General features: G+C 50.5%; 1 protein-coding gene across 2 annotated transcripts in view; it reads right to left on the reverse strand.

Annotated features, from left to right (window-relative positions):
• Nucleotides 1–25783, reverse strand: part of LOC125644234 (sodium/nucleoside cotransporter 2-like) — a 44051-nt gene that overhangs the window by 13385 nt on the left and 4883 nt on the right. For both annotated transcript variants that reach the window (XM_075132951.1, XM_048867862.2), the window contains exons 2-13: nucleotides 23898–23983; nucleotides 23741–23823; nucleotides 20229–20320; nucleotides 19462–19651; nucleotides 10710–10851; nucleotides 9376–9489; nucleotides 8278–8355; nucleotides 7792–7872; nucleotides 7143–7223; nucleotides 6586–6711; nucleotides 4727–4857; nucleotides 2637–2805 (exon numbers count right to left, since the gene is read on the reverse strand). In XM_075132951.1, the coding sequence (XP_074989052.1) occupies nucleotides 2637–2805; nucleotides 4727–4857; nucleotides 6586–6711; nucleotides 7143–7223; nucleotides 7792–7872; nucleotides 8278–8355; nucleotides 9376–9489; nucleotides 10710–10851; nucleotides 19462–19651; nucleotides 20229–20320; nucleotides 23741–23823; nucleotides 23898–23966 (1356 nt within the window). In that variant the 5' untranslated portion in view covers nucleotides 23967–23983. The remainder of the gene's footprint in view (nucleotides 1–2636; nucleotides 2806–4726; nucleotides 4858–6585; nucleotides 6712–7142; nucleotides 7224–7791; nucleotides 7873–8277; nucleotides 8356–9375; nucleotides 9490–10709; nucleotides 10852–19461; nucleotides 19652–20228; nucleotides 20321–23740; nucleotides 23824–23897; nucleotides 23984–25783) is intronic.

The raw sequence follows: 25783 nt of genomic DNA on the forward strand, positions 1-25783 counted from the left end.
TGACCCACAACCCGCCCCCAGCTGCTCCATTGCATACCACCCTCCTGCCCAGCACCAGCCTGCACTGGGCTCCTGGTGGTGCTGTGCTGTAGCAGACTCCTAATGGGGGCAGGAGAAAGCATCACCCCTCTTTGGCTCTATCTTAGGCAACTCATAGCTTAGGGGGTAACAGCCTCTCTGTGCTCACATGGCAGGACTAGGCTTGCCAGGTGTCCGTCCAGTTTACAACCAGAACACCTGGTTGAATAGGGACTTTGGTGGCTCCGGTCAGCACCGCTGACCAAGCCATTAAAAGTACGGTTGGTGGCATAGGCAGGCTCTGTACCTGGCTCCTGTGAAGCAGCCACATGTCTCTCCGGCTCCTAGGCGGAGGCACGACCGGGAGGGCTCTGCACACTGCCCCTGCCCCGAGCGCCACCAGGAACTGCAGCCAATGGGGTGGGATCTGAGTTACTACAGAGAATTCTTTCCTGGGTTTCTGGCTGGTGAGTCTTGCTCACATGCTCAGGGTTTAGCTGATTGCCATATTTGGGGTCGGGAAGGAATTTTCTTCCAGGGCAGATTGGCAGAGGCCCTGGGGGTTTTTCGCCTTCCTCTGCAGTGTGGGGCACAGTTCACTTGCTGGAGGATTCTCTGCACTTTGAAGTCTTTAAATCACAATTTGAGGACTTCAATAGCTCAGACATAAGTTAGGGGTTTGTTACAGGAGTGGGTGGGTGAGATTCCGTGGCCTATGATTCTATGTGGCATTCAATGGGAGCTGTGGGGGCAGCATTTGTGGGCACACAGAGCCTCCTGGCTGTGCCTCCACCTAGGAGCCAAAGAGGCAAAGATACATGTGGCCACTTCCCAGGAGCCGTCTGAGGTAAGCGCCGCCTGGAGCCAACACCCCTCCTGTGACCCAACCCCCTACCCCAGCCCTGAGCCCCTCCTGCACTCTGTATCCCAACCCCCTGCCCCAGCCCAGAGCCCCCTTCCAAACCCTGAACCCTTAATTTCAGGCCCCACCCTGGAGCCCATACCCCCAGCCCCGAGCCTGTGCCCCCTCCCACACCCCAACCTCCTGCATCAGCCCAGAGCCCCCGCACACACTCCAAACCCCTCAGCCCCATCCCCACCCCCCAGCCTGGAGTCCCCTTCTGCACCCCAAACCCCGCATCCCCAGCCCCACCCCAGAGCCTGCACCCCCCAGCTGGAGCCTTCATCCCCTTCCACAACCCATACCCCTCCCCCAGCCCGACGAAAGTAAGCAAAAGTGGGGCCTTGAAGAAGGGGGGAGCAAGGGTGGGGCCTCGGGGAAGGGGCATGGCAGGGGCGGGGCAAGGGTGTTTGGTTTTCTGCAATTAGAAAGTTGGCAACCCTAGGCAGGACTGGGGAAGGCTCTGCACCCTGCTCTGCCTCTTTGGCCAGAGCCCCGCAACAGCTGACCTGGGGCAATTTGCCCCCAGTGGGAGAACACAGCTGTCACAAATCGGGCACCTTTTCTGCTGGGCCTGGAGCTGTTCTGAGCCCTGTTTTGAAATGGGCAGGGTGGACAAGATGGTAGGTGCTCTCAGGCTGCCTGGCACTAGCAGGACTCAGACCCTCCCTGGAGAGTGGGGAGGCAGGGCCATCCCATGTCCAGCAGCTGCATGTGGCATAAGACAAGCTCCAGCTCACTGGATGGGAGCTGTCTGGCTATGTGGAGGTCACAGTGCAGTGAGATCTGGCACTGCCAGGAGGCTGGGTTGGGGCATGTGTCTGGGGGGAGTGGGCCATTCTTGGGGGGTATGCAGGTTTTCAAAGGACAGAGCCTCTGATCTGGGCTCGGGCAGATGGACTGGGTGGGAGAAGGGAGATACTGGACACAGTACAAAGTGTCCCCCCCCCCCCCCCCCCGGCAGACATTCTCAGCCAGGAGCTCAGGATTGAGGCAGCAGGAGGGGCTTGGGAGATGGGCCCAGATGTGGGTCTGGGGGAGCCAGGCTGGAGAGGAGGTGGAAATGTGAGTCCTTAGTACAGAGGTGGCAGGCTGAGTGGCCCTATCCCCGAACCAGCACCCCCAGCCCAGACCCCATACCCCTAACCCCTGCCTCAGCCCAGAGCCCCTTCCCACACTCCAAACCCCCCATTCTGGAGCCCCCTCCTGCACCACAAACCCCTCATGTCCAGCCCCACTCCAGAGACCTCACCCATGCCCCAGTCTGGAGCCTCTTCCTGCACCCTGAAGCCCTCATTTCTGGCCCCACCCTGGAGCCCAAACCCCTCCTGCACCCCAACTCTTTGCCCCAGCCCCGTAAAAATGAGTGAGTGAGGGTGGGGGAGAGCAAGTGATGGGGGGAGGGTGGAGTGAGCGTGGGTGGAGCCTCAGAGAAGGGGCAGGGCAAGGGTGTTCGGTTTTGTGCAATTAGAAAGTTGGCAACCTTAGGCGGGAGGAGGGGCAGCTTCTTGCTCTGCTTTGAGCTGGGGGGGGCGGCATGCAGAGTGCGGGCGGGGTGCTTTCAGGAGAAGGTGAAGGCCATGGGAGAAAGGGGCATGGTGGCTGTGGTGCAGGGGAAGCACTGCAGTGGGCAAGGGAGAGGGCGGAATGAGGATCGCAGAATGGGGTGAGTCCCTGCGAGTGTGGGGCTGCCTCCAGGTGCTTGGCGTGGCAGTACCTGGAACGAGAGCTCCTTGATGTTCACCAGCTCCCCGAACCAGGACAGGGCAGCATTGATGAACTTCAGCACAGCCAGGAAGGCGATCAGGTTGGCTGCAATGTTAGCGACCAGCCCCACGGAGGCGGCGGCACCATTGCTGGCAGCTTCCAGGATATTCTGCTCAGCCCTGGTGGTACAAGGAGAGCGGTCAGTGCGAGGGACCCCTGTGGTGCCAATTGGCAGAGAGCTCACTATGCTTCAAAAGCAGCTCATGTCAGACCTGATAAACTCACTATACCTAATAATTCACTAAAAGAAAAGGAGGACTTGTGGCACCTTAGAGATTAATTTATTTGAGCATAAGCTTTCGTGAGCTACAGCTCACTTCATCGGATACATTCAGTGGATTTCCACTGAACGCATCCGATGAAGTGAGCTGTAGCTCACGAAAGCTCATGCTCAAATTTGTTAGTCTCTAAGGTGCCACAAGTCCTCCTTTTCTTCTTGCGAATACAGACTAACACGACTGCTACTCCGAAACCTAATAATACACTGTTATCATGGGACTGATCCATAAAGAGCAGCATGTGAGGTCACTTCTCGGCACTCTGGATCACTATGAGATGCATGGACAGGTAATAGAGAAGGACTAATGTAACTATACTGAAAATTACATCCCTATAGTCTTGCAGTGAAAGAGAGTCACGAAGGACTCATATTTCTTGAGATGGCCTCTCCCTGGCGAGCTGATTACATCAGCTTGTTTATGTCTCAGCTATGCACTGCTGAAACAACCCAGACAAGTCAATGGAAAACCATCAAACTATAAACCTCGCAACCACAAGGCAGTGACCAGGAACGACAGGGTAGCGAGGGGCTGGGCCTGTCTGGGAACAGAGACAAAGGACTGAGTCAGTGTATTACAGGGTGGGGAAAGACTGCATCCATTCACTGAGGCAGTACCTTGATGAGCGGGATGCTTCCTGTACTGAGCCCTGCCTCCTTGGGGCCAGCAAGTGCTGCAGAAGACCGAACTTTGGGGTGAGAACCTAGGGATGGGAACTCATTGCAAGTGTAGGCCCAAGGTCGCAATTATGATTTTGTTGTTTGTAACCACTAGTTTCCATCACTCACACTTGTTTCTGTTTGAATCTCTATTCTCTCTTAGATCCATTTCCTTTTTTTTACTATAATTTTCCTCAAGTGCTGTGTGTGGTATAGGACTGGTAGGCTCACTAGGGGACACTGCTCCTTTGGGACCAGAGGCTCTGGGATTTCTGTGGGTATCCAGCGATCAGGGGCTGGACACCACAGGGGGACACTTTAAAAGGACTTGGGGGCTGGGGTGCATCGATTGTCAACCTGCAGGGTGAAGGCAGGGCTGTTGTAGCCCAGAGGAGAATGTTTGAGTCGGAACCCAGTGTTCACGGCACAGTGCAGGATGAAGGGGCAGATGAGGTGGTTATCCGGTGTGTTGGGAGGGAGCATTGTTCGGGAGACATGCTGCAGGGCTTGAGGCAGGGCTAAGCACAGCATGGGAGTGGCATGTCTGCAAGATGCGGGGAGCCAGGCTGGCCGGGTTGGTCAAGGACAGTTGTGCCAGTGTAGGGCAGGTTCGGGGCAAGGCAAAGTAGGGCATAGCCGGGTTCAGGATATGGCAAGCAGCGCAGAGTGGGGCAGGCAATATGGGGCAGGGTAGGCAGCACAGGGAAGGGTTGGGCAGAGCAGGACAAGGCAGTGCAGTGAAGGGCAGGTCCAGGCTGAGCAGGGAATAGAGGGGTGGGTCAGGGCCGGAGGGGCAGGGAGCACAGGGAAGGGTGGGGTGGGTCAGGGCAGAGAAAGGCAGGGTGTGGCAGAGCCAGGCTAGGTGGGGCAGGGCCAGGCAGAGCAGGGAAGGGCAGTGTGGGGCGGGGCAGGACAGGGAAGGGCTGGGGGCAAGGTCAGGCTGGGGGCGGGACAGGGTCAGGCAGTGCATTGTGGGGCTGTGACACTTCTCAGGGCACCCAGAACTGTGAGTCACCTTGTTGCCACCTGCCCCTAGAGCAAGGGAGTCTCGCCTGAGCCAACTAGGTGTTAGCACCCCCTGCCCCGAGCACCGCATCACTCACCCTCTACTGAGCTTCACGCCTTCCTTGCTCTTGAATTTGGACTCTTCCACTTCTGGATAGACCAGCTTGGCCATGGCGAGAGCACAGGGCGCAGCCATCACAGAGGCAGCGATCAGCGAGGAGGGGTCAATCTGCAGCACACACGGCGGGGACATTCCCAGTGGTCAGCCCTGGTGAAGTGTGTGCAGGAGTGCCTGCCAGCAGGATGCATGTGCCCCCAGCTCAGAGGGCGTGGAGCACACTAATACTGCAGGGACCCTGGTGTGAGCGGCAGGCGAGCAGTGACAGGAGAACCATGGACACCTCTGGTTCTCAGCATGACTAGGAAGGGAGCTGTCGGCTAGGTGATTCCACCACACACTGTGTGCCCAATTGCTCAGCCCATTCCTAGGGCATGACTGCACATGTCCCACCCCCAGCCTCAGATCAGCTGCTCCCAGGACAAGAATGGCAGCAGCTGGTGCTTACAGGCTTCAAGTTGGGCATCCAAGAGACCCCATTCTGGATCTCCAGTCAGCTTCAAGCGGGGACCTGGCTAGCATGGCTCTTGGTTAGAGCCGGGCTTGGGTGAGCCCCCTAGATCTGAGCTCTGACCCTAGCTGTGCGTCTCCAGGGCCCATCTACACTACAGGAATCCAGGTGACACAGTCTCCTAGCCCTGGCACATGCAGTTCCCAAACACAGAGATCAGATATTCTGCCCACACAGGTCAGAGCAAGGGGAGCGAGCTCTGCACCATACCTGCCAGCACAGACACAGACTGTGGCACTCAATAGTTTAGTCTTTTGGGGTATGTCTACACTGTAATGAGAGACCCGGGGCTGGCTTTGGGCTTCCAGGGCTTCAGCTAATGGGCTATGTAATTGCAGTGCACACATCAGGCTCTGCCACCCTCAGGGTCCTAGAACCCAGGCTTCAGCCTGAAGCCAGACGCCTACACCGCCATTAACCAGCCCCGCAAGCCTGAGTCAGCTGGCACGGGCTTGCCGCGGGGGTCTAATTGCAGGGTAAATGTACCCTTGAAGGCTGTAATACTTTGGTCTAATTCCGGTTGCTGAGTTTCACAAGGAAGTGGCCTGTGATAGCGGACAGCCTAGATGGGCTGGCCTCAGACTCTATGCCACCTTGGCCTTGCTCAGTGCAGCCTCCGTCCCATCCTCAGGGCTGAGCCCACACTGAGAGAAGCCAAAGAAATCCATGGACTGCCCCCATGGGATGGGCTTGCTGGCTGTCATGGCAGGGCAGGCAGGGCTGTGGATGGGTGCCGTTCGGGTGCCGTTTAGTCATCCTGGGGAACTTTACATCTGGCTGAGGGCAGGTCTGTCTCCTACCTGCCCCCCAGCCCCTTTGCCTCCCCGTGGCAATTCTTTTGCCAGTCCCCCTATGTGCTAAGACCCCAGCACAGACCCTATGGCATATATGCTGCGAGAAGCCTAGGCCCAGATATTGCATTGCCACCTTTCTAATTGCTGGTAACCTTACTCCGAAGGCCCCACCCCTGCCCCACCTCTTCCCCCAAGGCCTCGCTCCTTCTCTGCTTCTTCCCCAGACCCCGCCAACTTCTCCACCTCTTGCCTCCAAGGCCCCGCCCCCATTGCTCGCTGGATTGTCTCAAGGAGCCTGCCTGCCGGTAGGAGGTGGCTGCAGCTGAGCAGGGGCTGGTGCAGGATGATCCAGCGCCTCTCTCCGCCCCATGGTAACCGGACTTTTGGTTCAGGTGCCATTTACCAGGCACCTGGCCACTCTAAATGGTGCCCGGACACAGAAGCCAAAAACCGGTCTGTCCGGGTGGCAGCCCTGCTCAGATATCGCTGCCTGCACTGAGGCAGGGGAGTCTGGGTGCTGACTGCTGCACTCACCCCAAAGGACATGTAGGCTCCCATCACGCTGCCGGCAATGGTGGCGAAGCCCCCGGTCATCACTGCATGAACTTCTGAGAGCGTCATGTCTGCCAGGTAGGGGAGGACCAGCAGTGGGGCCTCTGTCTGCACCACAGGAAAAGGCAATGAAGCTCCAGCTGATTTGCAGAACAAGAGATGCTTCCCTGGCCAGCTGTGCCCTGGGCAGAGGGGGTTCACCCCACAGTGTTACCCCAGGGGCTCATGTTTCCCCAGGGATCTGGGGGATGTCTGAGCGCATCCTCTGGAGCCGTGAGCAGGCTAGAGTGGTCCATAGCACACACTGCAGCAGGGCCTCCCAGGAGCCTGCCCTCTGACAGGGGAAATGGGACATGGGGCCTGGCTTCCATCATGGGGCTGAGACATGCATCTCCAAAGGGACTGGGAGGGACCTAGAGGCCACAGGCAGGGAGGGAGGGGGCACTCTGCCCCTTGCGGGGGGGTGTGAGGTGTTTGGTGGTCATGTCCTGGTGCTGCCCTGCCTGAGGGATGCTGAGTTGCTTCCCAGCAGCTCTTACCTGTCCTACAAAGATGTTTCCTGCCACGCTGAGGGTCTCAGTGGGCGTAGTACCCATAGTGATTTGCAGCAGCCAGGAGATCTGCAGGGAAGCAGGCAGGGCTCAGCCCCAGGACAAATCCAGGACATTTCACAAAGGCTTTGCCCCTCGTGGCCAGACCCTGCCCGGCTGTGGGCCCAGATCCAAGACGTGTGGCTGAGGCAGAGATACAGGAATGAGTGCTCTGGTACCAGGGCTTTGCACAGCCCCACAGGAGCTCCCGAGAGCTCGGGGGCAGCCTCTCTGGGGCTGAGTCCTATGTTAATACAAAGCTTCCAGCCACGTGTTCCCCTTTCATAAGGAGTCCTGCTGCCCCAGCCTGCCAGTGCCAGGAGCTCCTGGGACATGGGTGGGCGCCGCACGGCGAGCTGGGGCTCCTAGCAAGCTGGCTAAACCAGGTACCCTCTCAGACGTAGCCCTGGCAGGGGCTCCACCCGCCAAAGTCTAGGTTATTTCAAGGGGGAACAGGGGGACAGGCTGGTTAGTGACATGAACACTGGGGCACCAAGACCTGTACAGCCTCATGCAACAGGTGGGAGGAGCAGGCCCTACCATCAATCCCCCCTTTTACCAGAGCTGCAATCCCCTGAGACCCAGGGCTTGGTCTTACCTTCAGGATGAGCCACTGCATGAGGCCAACGTAGTAGAGAATGGACATCACACAGCTGAAGAACACGACAATTGGTAAAGCCTGTGGGCAGAACACCAGCACACAGGGTCAGCACAGGGGCCCAGCAGGGCTTGCTGGGAGCCCGTGGCAGAGCATAGGCTGAAGCCCCACATCTCGCCCCAGTGCCTGCAGCTGGGCATGACGTGGCGCAGAATCGCAGAGCACAGAATAGTCCACAGGATGGCCCATGAGCCCGGAGGTCCAGCAGTGCTAGGGCTGCATGCCAGGTAGAAGGGGGATCTCACAGCACCAGCTCTCACTGCAGGCACAGAATGGCAGAATGAGAGCCAGGGCTGCTCTGCACCTAATGCTCCCCTCCCCTGGGCGGTGCCAATGGCCTCTCCCCGTAGGCCTGGCAGGGTGATCCAGGCCAGAGGAAATCTAGTTCCTAACACCCACTGTCCTCCCCACGACCCACGTGCTGACCTGAAAGGCAAAGGCCTCCTTGATCAGTGTGTCCCCAAAGACGAAGCTGGAGCCAGCAGTGGTGTAACTCAGGAAGGTCTGTGTGGGGAGATGGTACATGTTGGGGAGCAATGCCCAGGAGAATATGCCACAAGGCCTCCTCAGCCGTGACCGTCACAGGGAAACCCCGCAAGCCCCCTCCCCCACACAGTGCTCTAGCCCTGCCTGGGGATCACAGCAACAATCCATCCTGCCCCAGTGTGCACTGCATGGCATGGGGAAGCCTCTAGAGCCTCTGCCCTGGACAGAGTGGAGGAGGGGGAACTGGAGGAGAGCCAGGAGTGTAAGGGAGGTGTCAGTGGCCTGACAAATGATCTGGAGGCAAGGGCTCCAGCAGCCACCAGGGACTTCATGGCAGTGTCGGAGTTGGGGTCTCTGTGGCAAGGAGTCAGGCCCAGATAAAGGGAACAGGGTGGGAGGCTGCCTCCTGGGTGCCAGGACAATGAGGGCCACGGGAGTTGGGGAGCCCCCACTTACTGACAAGCTTATGGGAACAACATGAGAGAAGGGCCAGCGCCCGTGGGACCCCAGGACAGAGGGAGCCGCTTTCTGCTAACACTGAACAAGGAACTTTACTAGTCCTAGCCCTAGAACTGTTCAGCCTCCCTCTGCTTCTCTGCACCACTCCTGCCCAGAGCCAGGCCCACTCCTTGCCCGGCTTCCTGCTACAGTTAAAGGAACAACTAGTCACGCCAGGTCCATGTGACGGCCTCGCCAGCTCCCTTCAGGCTATTGGCCAACACCAGCTTAAGCTTCCATCTCCTGAGCAATAAAGAATAGTTAGAACCTAGCCCCATGCCTGCTCACCTGGCCCCACCTCCACCCCACCCCCATCCTCCACTCCAGCCCCAGCCTTACCTTGATCTTCCACCCCTCCCTTTCCCTCCCCACCTCCATACGCAACCTCACCCCAGCCTCACCCCCATCCCCACCCACCCCATTCCCACCTCCACACGCATCTCCATCGACTTCAAACACACCCATCCTACCTCACCTCCATGCCCTCTCCCCGCTCCACCTCAAACCTCCCCCACCATCTGGCAGCAGAGCACTCAGTACCTGGATCTGATTGCCAAGCCACTGGAATGCTTCGAATCCAGGATCCGTTCTGATTATAAAGATGCCAAGAACAAACTCCAAGCCAAGGCCCCAGAAGACAGCTCTCCAGGGCACCTGGGACCAAGACCAAAGCAGTGCCCTATGTTTTAAGTCCCATCATCTTTCCACTCTAGCCTCTGTTAGTCATATCAGACTCCAAGCCCCACTGTCATTTCAAGGGAGGAGTCAGCAGGCACTTAGCTGCCATGGTGATGGGTGCCATAGAAACCCCTAGACAGACAGCAGGTAGGACCAGGTGAGGGATGTGAGCATTGACCCCACCATGCTGGGCTGAGGGAGCCTCTTGCAAGATGCACTTTCCCCTCTTCTCTGAAGGAGTCCCTCCAGTCCAGAGTGAGCTCCCACCTCTGTTTGGCTGACCAGGCCCCCGCAGGGCTATCCCATGGGCAATAGTGCACTCTGAAAAAGCGGGCTAAGGAGGTGGAATGGGAGGAAACCAAGGGGCAGACAGAGAGAGAGCAGAGGAAGGGACCAGGGAGACAGGCAACGAGATGATGCAAATCAGGGATTGGGTGTCAGGGGAACAATTCCTCCATGTAAGGACACATCACCCTTTGCACACATGCCAGGCTCACTCTCAGAGGAGCTTTCCTGTCAATGGCCCTGCACCACTGTGACCCAGATCAGAGCCTGACCCTACTGAACAAGAGACAGGTTGGGGGGGGCAGAATTACAAAGGTATTTAGGCACCTAATGTTGCAGCTAGGAATGTTGCAGTAGGATTTTCAAGATTACCTAAACAGGTGAGGTTAAAAGTCAATAGGAGTTGGGGGCTGAACTCACTTAGGTGCTTTGTAAACCCCACTAGGTGCCTATCTGCATCTAAGGGTGCCTGACTCCCTTGTAACTCTGGCCTGAGGTCAGTATTTCTGTCCCCACTGCGGGTGGAGGGCGATGGGGAATTTATTGCCCAAGCTCAGAGGCGTGTCACCCGGAGAGCCAGAATCTGGGCTCAGGAGTGGGTGGCCTATGCTCTGTTCTCTGGCCATGCTGCTGCTCTGATCTCTACCAGTGAGCTCCGCTGACTGGGCGCCCTCCCCCTTTTCCGCTGGTGCCCCAGAGGCTTCTTCTGTGGGGCACCAGGAGATAACAAATGCAAACAGTACAAGAGGGTGCATGCTCCCAGAGACAACCTCTGCCTTCAGCCCCTAGGACAAGCCAGAGCTGAGCTGGTCAGGGAGACCTTCCCATGGAGAAGCAGCATCTGCAGCATTGGCCCAAGCCAGTCCTTTCTGCATGGAAGTGCAGAACCCAAAGGAAACACATCCACTTACTGCAGCATGGTGTTTGGAGCAGGCAAAGAGGAACAGAACAAATGCGCAGAGGCCAGCAAATGAAATCAGTTGCTCTGGCCTTTTGGAGGTGTCCAGAACCAGCCATGTGACCAGACCAACCAGAACGGCCAGCCAGAACACCCTGCAGGGGAAGAACCAGACAGCAAGTTGGCCAAGTGATGTGGCTGCAGGAACTCCCGGGAGCATGAGGATCACTTCTCCCCCTCCAGTGAGATGACAAGGGCTCAGTGCCAGCAATATGCCACTGACACTCTACTTGTCCCTCACCACACATGATCACATCCTGTCCCCAACCTGGCCCAATGGCAGCAGCTGGTTGAAGTTAGCCCCAAGGAGGAGGGAGGTCATGCTGAATGGCTGAGGAATATTCCTACAGGAGCCTGCCATCTCCTCTGGTTGGAGAAAAAGACCCCCAGTTGGTCAGGGCAGTCTGCAGTGCAGAAGGCTCCAGGGTGCCTTGCTATCACTAAGCTCTCACAGCAGCATCCGTGGGTGACACTTTCTACCATTCGTGGCTGGTAAGGAGACTCCTTCCCAACCTGGCAGGTGATGACTTGGCCTCAGCAATATAAGATCCTGCTCCGGTTAGCATTGAGCCATGCCGGAACGCTGTCCTGGCACTTCCTTAAGATTCCAAACAGCATTGTGATACTTCTGCTGGACCTGGTCCTTTCCCTCCATGGCTGCAGAGCATCCTCCAAGCTGTCAGGTGTGGGTGCCAGGCCCACGTGGAGACTGCTCGGTGGCAGGTCAACACAGAGGGAGCCAGGACGCTGCAGCCAGGACCTGGCAGTTCACTGTGGTGCTGACCAATATCGGGAGCTGGGTAGTGGGGACACCTGGACAGCAGAACCCCTCACAGGGATCAGGAGCCCCGCAAAGGTAGGGGGGATGCGGGACAGGATGGGCTCTGTGAGGAGTCACCCTGCTCCCTTGGGCTTCTCCCAGCACCCTGCACTGTCCTTATCCCCTGCTCTGCCCAGCTCCCCCACTACCATCCATCTTCTGCTCCCTATCGGGGCCTCCCACTGACTTGTGTTCCAGCACTTGTATTTTTAGGACTCCAACACTGGTTCAGGTACCTATCAGCTGGTTAGCGTGACACAGACTTTAGGCAAAATCACGGCGAGGTTGACATGGGATGCACTCAGTAAAAAAGTTAAGGGTGGCAGCATAATTAATTCATAGATTCACAGATTCCAAGGGCAGAAGGGACCAGAGCTCATCGAGTCTGACCTCCGGTACAGCACAGTTCCAGAGAACTTCCCCAAAATAATCCCTAGAGCAGATCTCTTAGAAAAACATCCCGTCTTGAGTTAAAACATGTTAATGATGGAGAATCCACCACGACCCTTGGTAAGTTGTTCCAAAGATTAATTACTGTCATTGTTAAAAATGTACAGCTTATTTTCAGTCTAAATTTGTCTAGCTTCAACTTCCAGCCATTGGATGGTGTTAGACCTTTCTGTGCTAGATTGATGAGCCCATTATTAAACATTTGTTCCCGTGTAGGTACTTATAGATTGTGATCAAGTCATCCCTTAACCTTCTCTTTGATAAGCTAAATAGACTGAGCTCCTTGAGTCTCTCAATATAGGGTGGGTTTTCTAATCTTTTAACAAGTGTCATGAATCTTCTCTGAATTCTCTCCAATTTATCAAAATTGTTCTTGAATTGTGGACACCAGAACCGGTATTGTAGCAGTAGTCACACCAGTGACAAAGACAAAGGTAAAATAGTCTCTTTTTTCCTACTCAAGGTTCCTCTGTTTATGCATCCCGGGATGACATTAGCCCTTTTGGCCACAGTGTCGCACTGGGAGCTCATGTTCAGCGGATTATCCACCACACCTCCCAGATCTTTTTCAGAGTCCCTGTTTCCCAGGATAGAGTCTTCCATGCTGTAAGTGTGGCCTACATTCTTTATTCCTAGATGTATTCATTTACATCTGGCCACATTAAAACACAAATTGTTTGCTTGTGTCCAGTTTACCAAGCAATCCAGATCGATCTTGTATTAGTGACCTGTCCTCTTTGCTATTTACCACTCCCCCAATTTTTGTATCATCTGCCAACTTTATCAGCGATAATTTTATGTTCACTTCCATGTCATTCTCTATTTACATTTACATTGAGACCTAACAGTTAGCCAGCTTTTAATCCATTTAATGAGTACCATATAAATTTTTTCTTTCTAGGTTTTTTAATCAAAGTGTCATGTGGTACCAAGTCAAATGCCTTAAAAAGGTCTAATTATATTGCATCAACACTATTACCAAACTTGTAATCTCAGCAAAAAAAAAAAAAAAAAAAAAGATATCAAGTTAGTTTGACAGGATCTATTTTCCATAAGCCCATGGCGACTGGCATTAATTACATCACCCTCCTTTAATTCTTCATTCATCAAGTCTCGTTTCAGCTACTCCATTATCTTGCCCAGGATCAATGTCAAGGCTGACAGGCCTATCATTATGGGAATCATCCTGTTTAACCTTTTAAAATATGGGCACAGAATGAGCATTCTTCCAGTCTTCTTGCACTTCCCCGGTATTCCAAGACTTATTGAAAATCAACATTAGTTGTTCAACGAGTGCCTCAGCCAGCTCTTTTCAAACTACAGATACAAGTTATCTGGACCTGCTAATTTAAAAATGTCTAACTTTAGTGGTGCTGTTTGACATCCTCCTCAAATAAGAGTGGATTGGAAAGAGTGTTATCATCATCATAATCATCAATGTTAGACCTATCACATCTGTTTTTTCCCAAATACAGAACAGAAATATCTCTTGAACACTTCGGCCTTTTCTGCATTATTATCAATATTGCTGCATTTCCACGTGGTAATGGACCAATACCATTGTCGGGATTCTTTTTGTTCCTGATATACTTTAAAAACTCCTCATTATCCTTAATTCTGCTGACCATAGATTTTACCTTGTGTCCCTTTGATTCTACTGGAATGGAAAGAGTATTCTCACCACCACATAATGAGACTATATCATGTTTTCCCCCAGATACAAAACAGAAATATTTATTGAACACCTCAGCCTTTTCTGCATTATTATTGATAATTCTACCATTTCCATCTAGTAATGGACCAATATCATTGTCAGGATTCTTTTTGTTCCGAGTATTGTTTTAAAACAACCACTTTCTTATTGTCCTTAACTCTTCTGGCCATAGATTTTTCCTTTTGTCTCTTGGCTTCCCTTATCAATTTTCTACATTTCCTAGCTTCTGATTTATATTTATTACCATCAACTTCCCCTTTCTTCCATTTATTTATCTATCTATATTATTTTTTTAGCTGCCTTCATTACCCTTCTAAACTATGTCAGTTTTTTAACCAGTATGGCCTTCTTCAGTGATGGGATTGTGGATTTTTGGGTCTCTAGTAAGGTGGTTTTAAACAATTTCCAATAAGCATTCACCTTTTTCTGGTTACATTTAAATTTCTCCCAACTGGTTTGGCTCATAATTGTTTCATCAGTGTTGTGAAATTGGCCCTTTTAAAGCACCAGGTATATATATATTACTTGTTTGGACTTTATTCTGCTTGCACAATATAAATGTGATCAAGTCATGATCACTCGTCTAAAGTACCGTTAATTTTCAGTTCTGTGATCAGTTCCTCTTTACCTGTCAAGACAAGGTCAAATAAAGAATTCCCCCATGTTGGCTGCAACACTTTTTGAGTTAGGAACCTGGCATGTATAATGTTTAGAAATTCCAAAGGTGTTTTAGTACTGACAGCATGAGACCTCCAGCATATTTCACTCAAACTGAAGTCTGCATGATCACTTGGCTTTTCTTCCTACATATTGAAGATAGGTGGGTAAAGAGATGGTCATTCTGTTCCCTAGTCATTTAGTGGTCTGTAGCAGACACCAACTAATATGCCATCTTGTGCTTTATCTATTAGGACATTGATCCATACATATTCAAAATAATTTCCTTCTGAGTTATCAGTGACTTGGAAATAGGTAATCTCATTTTTGACATAGAGGGCCACTCACCCTCCCCTTTTGCCTATTTTGCTTTTCACATTCCAATCATGGGAATTATCCCAGTAGGTTTGAGCAATACCAACAAAATCAAATTTATGTTCATAAATGAGCAATTCCAATTCTTCTTGTTAGTTACCCAGATTCCTAGCACTGGTATTTAGGTAATCTAAGAATGTCTTCTCTTCATATTCTTTGATCCTTGACTAATTTTGTTCTCAACATCTTGATTCTGTGCTAAATAAGTTCTCATATCTTCCCTCTATTTTAATACCAGTCAACATGTCTTTATGGATAATAGATCTGGTCAAACAAACTAGTCATCATTTTCTGATGAAATCACAAGTTTTGTGAACTACTTACATGCAGTGTTGCCAATTTAGTGATTGTTTGGAAATTTGAATTGAAATTGAAACATGAATACACACTTTAAAAGCATATACAGTGTAGGATAAAATACGTGTATCTGAAAAAGTATCATAGATTTGAAAAGTATGAACAACGACTAGCTTCCTTGTACAGCTGTTTATGACAATGTCAGTGCATTCATTTTGGTGATGTTGGCCAACCTAATAATTTCAAATTATGATTTGTAAGCAAAGTCTAAATGAGCTCTCCCTGACAGCTAGTGATGACCTCGGGGCTGGGGGGAAAGGCTTCAGGACCAGATTGTATTTACATTCACACCTAATCTACCTAGGTATCCAGCAAACAGAGCTGAGTTGCCCAAGTGATAGATTTTGGCTGGGGTTGGGTTACAAATCACTTGAATGCGGGGGGTGGGGGCGGGGGGAGGTGTAATGAAATGTTGTTCTTATTGTATGAGTAAAGGGCAGTAGAACTGTACTTAGCCTGTGCTGATTGAGGGCATCGAGAGAGAGAGAGAGAGAGAGAGAGGGTGGGGACAGGTGTTTTGCTTAATGGTCTGCCTGAGTCACAAGTACTATTAGACCTGCCCCTCTCCACTGTTTAAAGACAGAGCTCCATAGTCTTTGTTTTGTTAAGTGATCACTACAGCTGAAATCACTGATGATCTGGTCTAAGTGCTTAGACCTGCTGTGGGACAGTGTTTCTGTGGAAGAGACGGCCCAGTCTGCACTAGCAGCGAGGTTCCCGCACTGAGAGCTCAGCTGAAATCACTGAGAGCTGGTGGAACCTTAAGAGACCAACTCGCAGAGGTCACAGTGGCAGGTGGCAGCAGAAGGTGGCAGCGCAGGGACATTGGCAACAGAGCGATGGAGTGAACGGTGGCACAACGAACAACAGTGGCCAGAGCAAACAGTGAGCAGCTGGAGGAACGAGCAAGGTGCCTTCTTGCCCCCTACCTGGGAGATGAACTCATGCGAAAGCACCTCTGAACTCTGAGTCTCCACTGACCAAGGACAATACCGGTGAGTGTTAATGAGGCTGTTGAGAATGTTGGAGACACAACACAGTTCATGCGAACAAACATGGCCGTGGCATCGTACTTTCTGTTTAAGCAAGAGATACCGCACACTGCAAACTGGAGGCCAGTGTTAAGTGCATTGTCACTTGTTCATCCTGAAGTTGAACACTGGTTCCGAACAAGACCACAAATGCTCACTATCTTTCTGCAAGAAACTCAACTGACTGGCTAGACACATGTAGTGCAACAGTGAAAGACTCAACAGTTGAAAAAGTGAAGAACTCTCCCACCACATTCAAAAAATGTGCATACATCGCTGATGAATGCACCAATGCAAATGGTCATCAAGTATTAGGTCATTGTGTACGTTATCTTGATGTCATGGTAGGCCAGTGGATGCATTTCTAGATGTTCAAGTCACAGAAGACAGATTGGCTGCATCTGTGACAACCCACATCTTAGAAGAGTTAAATACTTGTCAATGGGATCCCAAACAGAGGGCTGCTTGTGCATTTGATGGAGCTGCAAACTTCTCTGGAAGACATGGTGGAGCACAAGCTTTGCTCAACGAAAAGTGTAGCCCTAATCTCTCCTACACATACTGCAGAGGCCATCTACTCCAACTAGCGCTAGTATGAGCTGCAGACTCTTCAAAAGACATTTACAAAGCTATAAATTTAATGTCTTCATTATATTCTTTTTTCAGCAAGAGTCCAAAAAGACTGAATATCTTGGAAAATATAGAAGATACACTGGGACTGAAGTTCAAATTAGTCCAACCTGGGAAAACCCTCTGGCTTTCTCATGAGCGATCCTTGGCTGTTGTCTTAAAATTACTCCAGCCATTATTACTGGCTTTGGAAAGTATCTACCAAGATAGGATGGATCTAAGAAGTGAGGCTGGTGGATTACTTTTGTTACTACGTTCAGAGAAGACTATTGCCATTCTCTCTCTTGTAAGTCTACTGTTGAAACCGCCTGGGTCATTAAACAATGCTGTCATAAATATAAAGGGAAGGGTAAACCCCTTTAAAATCCCTCCTGGCCAGAGGAAAAATCCTCTCACCTGTAAAGGGTTAAGAAGCTAAAGGTAATCTCGCTGGCACCTGACCAAAATGACCAATGAGGAGACAAGATACTTTCAAAAGCTGGGAGGAGGGAGAGAAACAAAGGGTCTGTGTCTGTTGGTATGCTGCTTTGCCGGGGATAGAACAGGAATGGAGTCTTAGAACTTTTAGTAAGTAATCTAGCTAGGTATGCGTTAGATTATGATTTCTTTAAATGGCTGAGAAAAGAATTGTGCTGAATAGAATGGCTATTTCTGTCTGTGTGTCTTTTTTGTAACTTAAGGTTTTGCCTAGAGGGATTCTCTATGTTTTGAATCTAATTACCCTGTAAGGTACCTACCATCCTGATTTTACAGGGGTGATTCCTTTACTCCTATTTACTTCTATTTCTATTAAAAGTCTTCTTGTAAGAAAACTGAATGCTTTTTCATTGTTCTCAGATCCAAGGGTTTGGGTCTGTGGTCAGCTATGCAAATTGGTGAGGATTTTTACCAAACCTTTCCCAGGAAGTGGGGTGCAAGGGTTGGGAGGATTTTGGGGGGAAAGACGTGTCCAAACTACGTTTCCCAGTAAACCCAGTTAGAGTTTGGTGGTGGCAGTGGAGATCCAGGGACAAAGGATAAAATTAATTTGTACCTTGGGGAAGTTTTAACCTAAGCTGGTAAAAGTAAGTTTAGGAGGTTTTCATGCAGGTCCCCACATCTGTACCCTAGAGTTCAGAGTGGGGGAGGAACCTTGACAAATGGCATCCAGGCATCTGCTACAACAGTAGTAGATCTTTGTCCAGAAATAGAAGCTACATTTGGATCAATCAGAGAGTTATGCATTGAAAAAGTACTGGAAGAAGCAAAGACTTCAGTCCAGAAGTTGACTAATGAAGACATTTATATTGAATCCTTAAGTGATGGGGACAAGAAGTGTTTGTTAAGACAACTGAAAAAGTACACAGACTTGAGTCTTAAAAATCTACAACAGCGACTTCTAGATTCTACTCAACCTCTATGTAGCTTTCACAGATCCCTGTCCTATAAAACACCGACAGTTGAGTGGAGTGAGGCACTACCAGCAATGGGGCTGCCATGTGCTCAGGACAGAATAGAGAATTTAAACACAGAGTGGAATATCATTCGACAAATGAATGAAGATTTGACTTCAACTTCTTTTTTACCATCACTAGTGGCTTGACCTGATCTTTGTGTTATGTTTCCTGGGCTAAAAGAAGTAGGAATCTCTTGCTACTCCCAGTCACAACAGCTACAGCTGAGCATTCTTTTTCATCATTGAATAGAATTTTGTGTTCTGAAAGAAGTCGCCTTCTGCCTGATCATGTGAATGAACTAATGAGCATATCAATTGAAGGAATGGAAGTACTGGACACACGAGAAGCCACCAAAGATGAATGCATTGCATTCAAGAAGTTCATTAACAGAGTTGTGCAAAATTATAACAAGAAACCAAGAAGGATGTAGATATAGTGCTTCATAGAAGGCTTAAGTAGCCAACTTTAATTTGTGTGATGATTTTAAAATCAAATAAAATGGTCATGAAACATTTTTCAGTTTTTATTATGGTGCCATACAGCCTTCACCCTTCACGGTCTCACACCTCATCAGCCCTGACCCCGCCTCGCTGTAAATTTGAACCCCCCCTAATTTCAATTCCTGGAGAAAACACTGACTTGATCACAGTCATTAAGTGCCTACATGGCGACAAGTAGCCTGACCAAAGCCAGTGGGACCACTGGGGTGTGTCAGGGCCACTTGTGTGAGCGAGGGTTGCACAGTAAGGCAGGAAAGTCCAGGGATTACCCATACTGCCCCGAGCACATGGACCAAGGTGAGATGTTTTCTCTTTGAGCGAATACCCCATAGTGGAGATCAGCTTCCATCAAGGAAGAGATGGGAATCGTTTGAAGAGACAACCAAACTGCAGCCCTTCCGATCAGTATGGAGAGGCACAGTTCATGTTATCACAGTCCTATTTAGCACACCTGCAGTGGCTGTCAGATCCCTCCCCGGAGAGGCCTCTAGGGCCACGTCTGTCTGGGAATGTGTGCCAGCATGTGTCTGCCAGCTTCAGCACAGCCCCCAGCCCTGGAGTCCAGCGCAGGCCCAGTTAGTACATGCTCCGTGTGTGCACACCAGCCCAGCTCTCCCATGCCCATCGGGCGTGTGTGTGTGCACTGACGTGACGGAGACCCAATGCACCTGGTGAAACATGCAGCCCAGAGGAAAGTTGCTTTCCGGTGGATAATGTGTTTATTGCCAGACTCACCATTTTAGCCATGGCCAGGACTTCAGAAAGCATTTCCGACAGGGGCTCAGAAGCTTCGTCAGCTTGGCTCCACAGTGTTTCTGAATGAAGCCCCAGCCCACGAAGAAGATGACCAGACCAGTGATAACGACCAAGGCAATGGCTCGCTGGAAGTCCAGCCAACAGGCCGTGATGAAATAGGCCAAGTAAGCTGAGGAAAAGCAGGGCAGAGGCAGTGAGTGGCTTCAGGGGCCTGTGGGCAGACTCAGCTCTCACAAACCCTCCTTGGCCTCCAGCTATTCCTCCCCCATCCCTCACCACACAACCTCTACCACTGCAGAGCAATCCCACAGCAGTCAAGTGAGCTAGCTCATGGGCTTGTAGTGACCAGCCATTCCTGGGGGCTGGAGGGACTGACAGGAAGGCAGAAGTAGAGATCTCTGCATGTTCACCAGGAGGGGTAAGGGGGGGAACAGGGTCATGCTGTTCCAGGACTAGAGATGCCTGAACCCCCCGTGAGGAGAAGGTCTGACCAGGAGCAATGGGGTCAGAATGACACAGGCCCACTGTAGCTGGAAAGATATGAGATGAACTGGGCTCAGATGCAACCTTCGTGACAAGGGGTGGACCCCCCCTTTGCTTGGGACATGGAAATCCAGACTAGCCCAAGGCCTGGAGAACATGCTGAGGGGGTGAGTCCACTTGGCTGAGGAGGGGCTCTTGGTTCTAGTGTCTCTGATTCCCAAGGAGGATCTCCCACATGTTGTGAGAGGGCCCGACAGTCTCACCTGCACACAAGAGGCCCAGGAAAACCTTCCGGAGCACCTTGCTGTGAGCCTTACACACCCTTCTGGCCCACGACACGGGCCGTGCTGCACGCCTGGGGAGATGCAAACAGAGACACCAACGCACATGCAGGGTGCTTGCCGAGCAAAACTCCCCTGATTCAGGAGCCACTTGTGCCCAGCAGGAACTGCAGGATCCGGTGCAGCCTATTCACACCCATGTATCCTAACTGGCCTCCCAGCTGTGGACAGTCACACAAACACCAGCCTTCCTGGGATTTGGGGAAAGATGCCTCCCCACTACTGCCCTGCAGTCCAGGGAACAGTGCCCTCCAGAGGCACCGACTCCATGGGGGCTCTGGGGCTGGAGCACCCACAGACAAATAGTGGGTGTTCAGCACCCACCAGCCACCCGCTAATCAGCTGTTACTTCAGCAGGTCGTGCCGATCAGCTGTTCGGTGGCATGTGGGGGGGGTAGAGAGGAGGCAGGAAGAGGCGGAGCTAGGGTGGGACCTTGGGGGAAGGGGTGGAGTGGGGGCGGGGCCTCAGGGTGGAGCACCCACCCAGAAAAATGAAAGTCGGCGCCTATAGTGCCCTTGACTGCAAGCTCAGCAGAGCTCTCCACTGACAGCGGTTAATATAGCCCTTCACATCCCTCATGGTGAGCCAAGCCCTTGTACAGTGGGTGAGGGACAACTATCATCTGTCTGTGTTCCTCATAAGATAACTGGGCACCTGTACAAGGCCACTGCAGGCAGAGCTCCTTAAAAGAACAAAGTCCCAGCAGCTTTGCCATACAGCCTCTTGGAAGGAACATGCCAAATCATCTGCTTCTGTGACAGGCATCAACCTGTTGCTGGTAGACCACATTTAGAGATCTATGAGTGCTGCTGTTCCCAGAAAAAAGAGAGATGGCTCTTTAGCTTCTGCAGTGTGGGCGAGCTGTGGAAATACTGCAGTTTGTCAAGGTCGAGGGGCCTGGAATAGGACAAGACACAAAGGGTTACTGTCTCCGATAGCTTGGTGCAGGAGAACAAAAACTCATTTTGGAATTTCAAGGACAGAAAATGTTACCTTTTAAAACTGAACTTCAATATATTGACAGTAGGCTGCTTCAGCCCACAGAAGCTCTCTAGACACAGCCCAGTTAATTGCAGTGCAAGGAGTGGTTGGGAATGAGTGACAGGGGTTGGATCACTTGATGATTACCTGTTCTGTTCGTTTCCGAGAGTGGCCAGTGCCAGGGCACCTGGCACTGGCCACTGTCAGAAGACAGGATACTGGGCTAGATGGATCTTTGGTCTGACCCAGTAGGGCCTTTCTTATAGAATCATAGAATATCAGGGGTGGAAGGGACCTCAGGAGGTCATCTAGACCAGCCCCCTGCTCAAAGCAGGACCAATCCCCAATTTTTTTGCCCCATATCCCTAAATGGCCCCCTCAAGGATTGAACTCACAACCCTGGGTTTAGCAGGCTAAAGCTCAAACCACTGAGCTATTCCTCCCCCTCCCATGTTCTTATGCTGAGAGAATGGTAAGTTAAAAATCACAACATTAAAAAATAAATTCAAAAAAATGGAATTTGGGAGGAGGTTGGTGGCCAGGCTGTTGGTGGGAAACCAGGTGTGTATGCCTCTGAAGTGTTCAAATGTATGGTGAGTGAACAGCACATCTATGAGTGGAGTGGGCTGGTGAGCTACCAAGGTAGCCCTGAAAAATACACCCTTCCCCGAAATGTGACTACAGACATGGAGTTCCAGCTACATGAAAAGTTTGCAGCAATCAGCCCCCAGGATTGGGTCAGAATTCATGAACGAATCAACAGGGTGCTGCATTAGCATCCACATGGCTTAGCGTCTCTCCACGGCTTCTGATGAAGCCTGGTAGGATGGCGTGCAAACACCTGGAATGGAACTCCACAGCCATCCCCCTTCTCCCCCTGGCAAATTTCTGAACTGACTTCAAACGCCTCGTCGTATTTGGGATTAATGATTTCGTCACCCATGGAATGCATGGACTACATTTAACAGAAATGGACTACGTATGAAAACAGACATTTGAATCACTTCCCCCTGCCTCGAGCAAAACAATTCAGTCTTTTCAAGCAGCTCATTACACCATGGGGTTGGTACTGAGTGGTGTACATATGGGAAAGGTAATATACGGTTCTTATTTCAACAAAATAGAAAATACTAGCAAAAATGGGCACCTTCCCAGGAGAGATTTCTTTTGACTTGCCTGTTTTACTGCTGGCATTTCCTGGTCTCCATTTGGAATTCCATTGTTGGGGGCAGGAACAGTGAGCTACTAGCAGCTACATGCTGCTATCCAGGGCTTATAAACTTTTGGCATTGGTTCATGGAGTGGAAATCTCTCCCATTCCCATATTAATAAACAGAAAAATGAACCCAGAAACTTACCAGACTCTGGGGCAGCTATCCCTTGTCTGTTTCTGCTGCCAGCTCCGCGGTGGGTTGTTCCTCCAGAGGGCATCAAAAATCTCCTCTGAGTATGGCCCCAGTATGCGCTGCAGCTGTTCCTGTGGCAAAGCCTCCTCTAGGACAAGTTTCATCAGCAGAGTCACTTCATTTGCCTCATTCAGCAATTCCCATGTTGGCTTCTGAGGCCACCGGGGCCTCCTCCCAGCTGACCAGGTCATCGAGCACCACTGGTGGCTCACTGCTCAACACAGTCCTCATCATACTCAAACTCATCATAGGAAGGGCGTGATGCTGGTGAGTTGCCAGAGGTGCAGCTGTAGTCCTGGTTTTCTGGTACTCATTCTTGAGCCCCTTCATCTGTTCGTCATACTGGTTGCTGGTTGGTAAATTTCCAACAATACCAGCTTCTTTGCTATTTGTTGGTATACGTGGGCATTCCAGTACTCTTACGAAAATCAGTTGTTTTGCAGACCTAGCACCAGAGACTAACCAAGATCTGGCTCTGGCTGTCTCCTGCAACCATGATGCAGTGCACTTTCTGTTTGGTATCCGTTGCAAACACAGACTGCTCTGTGCTCTCCTAAGGTGTATTTGCAGCTTGGCCATCAGAATAAAACAAAAGGGTTAACTACAAAGCAGCTGTACAAGAACAAGGGGAGGTGCTTCCGTTTCCCTAGAGTCAATTAATGATTCTTGGGAGAGAGAGGACAAAGGAAGTCGGCCCATAGCATTGTGGAATACTTTTGGCGGACTCCAAGAACCTGTGTCCAAGGGGTGTTGCATCTACACTGCAAAATGACAGGCCTTGAACTCTGGGCCCCACCTTGACTCCGGCTCAGACCTTCCGTCTTCATGGGGTCATAGGACCATGGCCCTGAGGCCGAGAGATTTGTGTGTAGATGGAAGAGGGGTTAGAGTTAGAGCCTGAGTCTGAGCCTGGGCTTACCTTGCAGTGTAGACATACCCAAAGTGGTTGTGTGCTAATCTCTGGTTTACTGTTGTGTTTGTAGTGTGTGTGTTTTGGTTAATGGGAGCTATATGGGGAGCAGTGACTCTTCCCGGGGTTACTATACCTCCAGAAGGTGGGGCGTTCGGCCCTCTGCTCTCTGTTCTCAGGAGGTGGATTCTGTGCTCCCTCAGGGAGTCCCTCTTCTTCCTGTAAAACTTCCTGTTAGTCAGTGTTCTCAGAGCAGGTCCAAAGGCCAGTGCAGAAGAGAAGGGAAGATTTACCATGGAGTCGAAAGCCGTGTTCTCCAAGCCCTTCTCCAGGTCACCGAGTGAAATTCTGACATCCTCCATATCGAGATATGCTCCCGCTACAACACAAACTCAGGAATTAGCTGGATGGCCCCGCAACAGTGCATCTTGTGAAGGAATGATGCCATGAGCACCATCTGGTTCCCGAGCTGGGAGGCAATAGCCATTTGCTTCCCAAGAGTGGGGAAACCCTGAGCTGCTTCCTTGTTTTGGACCCAAGGGAGAGAAGCCCAGAGCTCATAGATTTAAGGCCAGAAGGGACCATTTTGATCATCTAGTCTGACCTCCTGTATAGCACGGGCCAGAGAACTTCCTGAAATAGTTCCTAGATCAATCTTTTTGAAAAACATCCCATCTTGAGTTAAAAATTGTCAGTGATGGAGAATCCATCATGACCCTTGGTAAGTTGTTCCAATGGTTAATGACTCTCACTGTTAAAATGTACACTGTATTTCTGTCTGAATTTGTCTAGCTTCAGCTTCCAGCCATTGGCTCATGTTTGACCTTTGTCTGCTGAACTGAAGAGCTGATTATTAAATATTTGTTCCCCATGTAGGTACTTATGGACTTTGATCAACTCACCCCTTAACCTTCTCTTTGTTAAGCTAAACAGATTGACCTCTTTGAGTCTATCGCTAGAAGGCAGGTTTTCCAATCATTTAATCATTCTTGTGGCTCATCTCTGAACCCTTCTCCATTTTATCCACCTCCTCCTGGAATTGTGGGCACCAGATCTGGGCACCAGATCCCAGCACAAGTAGCACCAGTACCAAATACAGAGGCAAAATAATCTACTACTTGACATTCCCCTGTTTATGCACCCTAAGATCCCATTGGCTCTTTTGACAATATCATCACACTAGGAGCTCATGTTCAGCTGATTATCCACCATGACCCCAAATCTTTTTCAGGGTCTCTGCTTCCCAGGATAAAGTCCCCATCCTGTACGTATGGCCTGTATTCTTTGTCCCTAGGTGTGTCCATTTATATTTATCCATCTGGTTCCTGAGCTGGGAAAGTGTGACCCTATGCACCCCTTTATTCACACCCTACACACTAGTGTAATGATAACTGTATAAAATACGCCTTTTGAGCTATCATTTGAAAACTATTAATGTACTGGTGAATAATATCATTGTAAAATATATGTAACAACGTTTAGACACAACAAATCTTGCATCTTGGAGGGGATTAGACTACATGACCCTTGTAGTCCCTTCTAACCCTATGGTTCTATATGTGAAGTTATAAATTCTCTCAGTGTGATGTAACTGGAACATATCTAAAGCCAGATAGCCTAGCCTAGCCTAGATAAAGGGAATAAACAGGTTTATCCTAGACAAAAGAATGTGGGTTTACCGTAATGTATATTTTAGCAGTAAACAAAGACATCAAGCTAAACCAGTGGGGATATTCTGAGTCTGAAGTCAAGAGACAGAGAATTAATATGGCTCCTGCACCCCAGAGAGACACAGGAGACTGAATCCCCAGGAGACCTTCCTGCCTTTTAGGACAAAGACAATTCCTTTGGGGATATAAGGGACAGAGAGAGATCTATCTTTAGCCTCCACCTGAGGAGACAAAGGAACCAGGCACTTTGTGCTCCGTGTATTGGGTCCTGGCCAGAGGGTCTGATCAGCCATGCTGGTGATGGTGAGAAAATTACCTAGAGCAAAATCTGTCGCTTGTTAAGTTAGGTCTCAGTCATCAGAAAGTGTATTTTTACTTGTCTTTGATTGTAACCCATTCTACCTTCAGTCCCTCCTGCATGGTATCATTTAACCTATGTCCTTTTGTTAATAAACATGCTCTATTTTGACTATAATCCAACTCCGTGCTGTGTTTGAATTGAAATGATT

Source organism: Caretta caretta, chromosome 10 (assembly GCF_965140235.1).
Source record: "Caretta caretta isolate rCarCar2 chromosome 10, rCarCar1.hap1, whole genome shotgun sequence".
Classification (NCBI taxonomy): Eukaryota; Metazoa; Chordata; order Testudines; family Cheloniidae; genus Caretta; species Caretta caretta.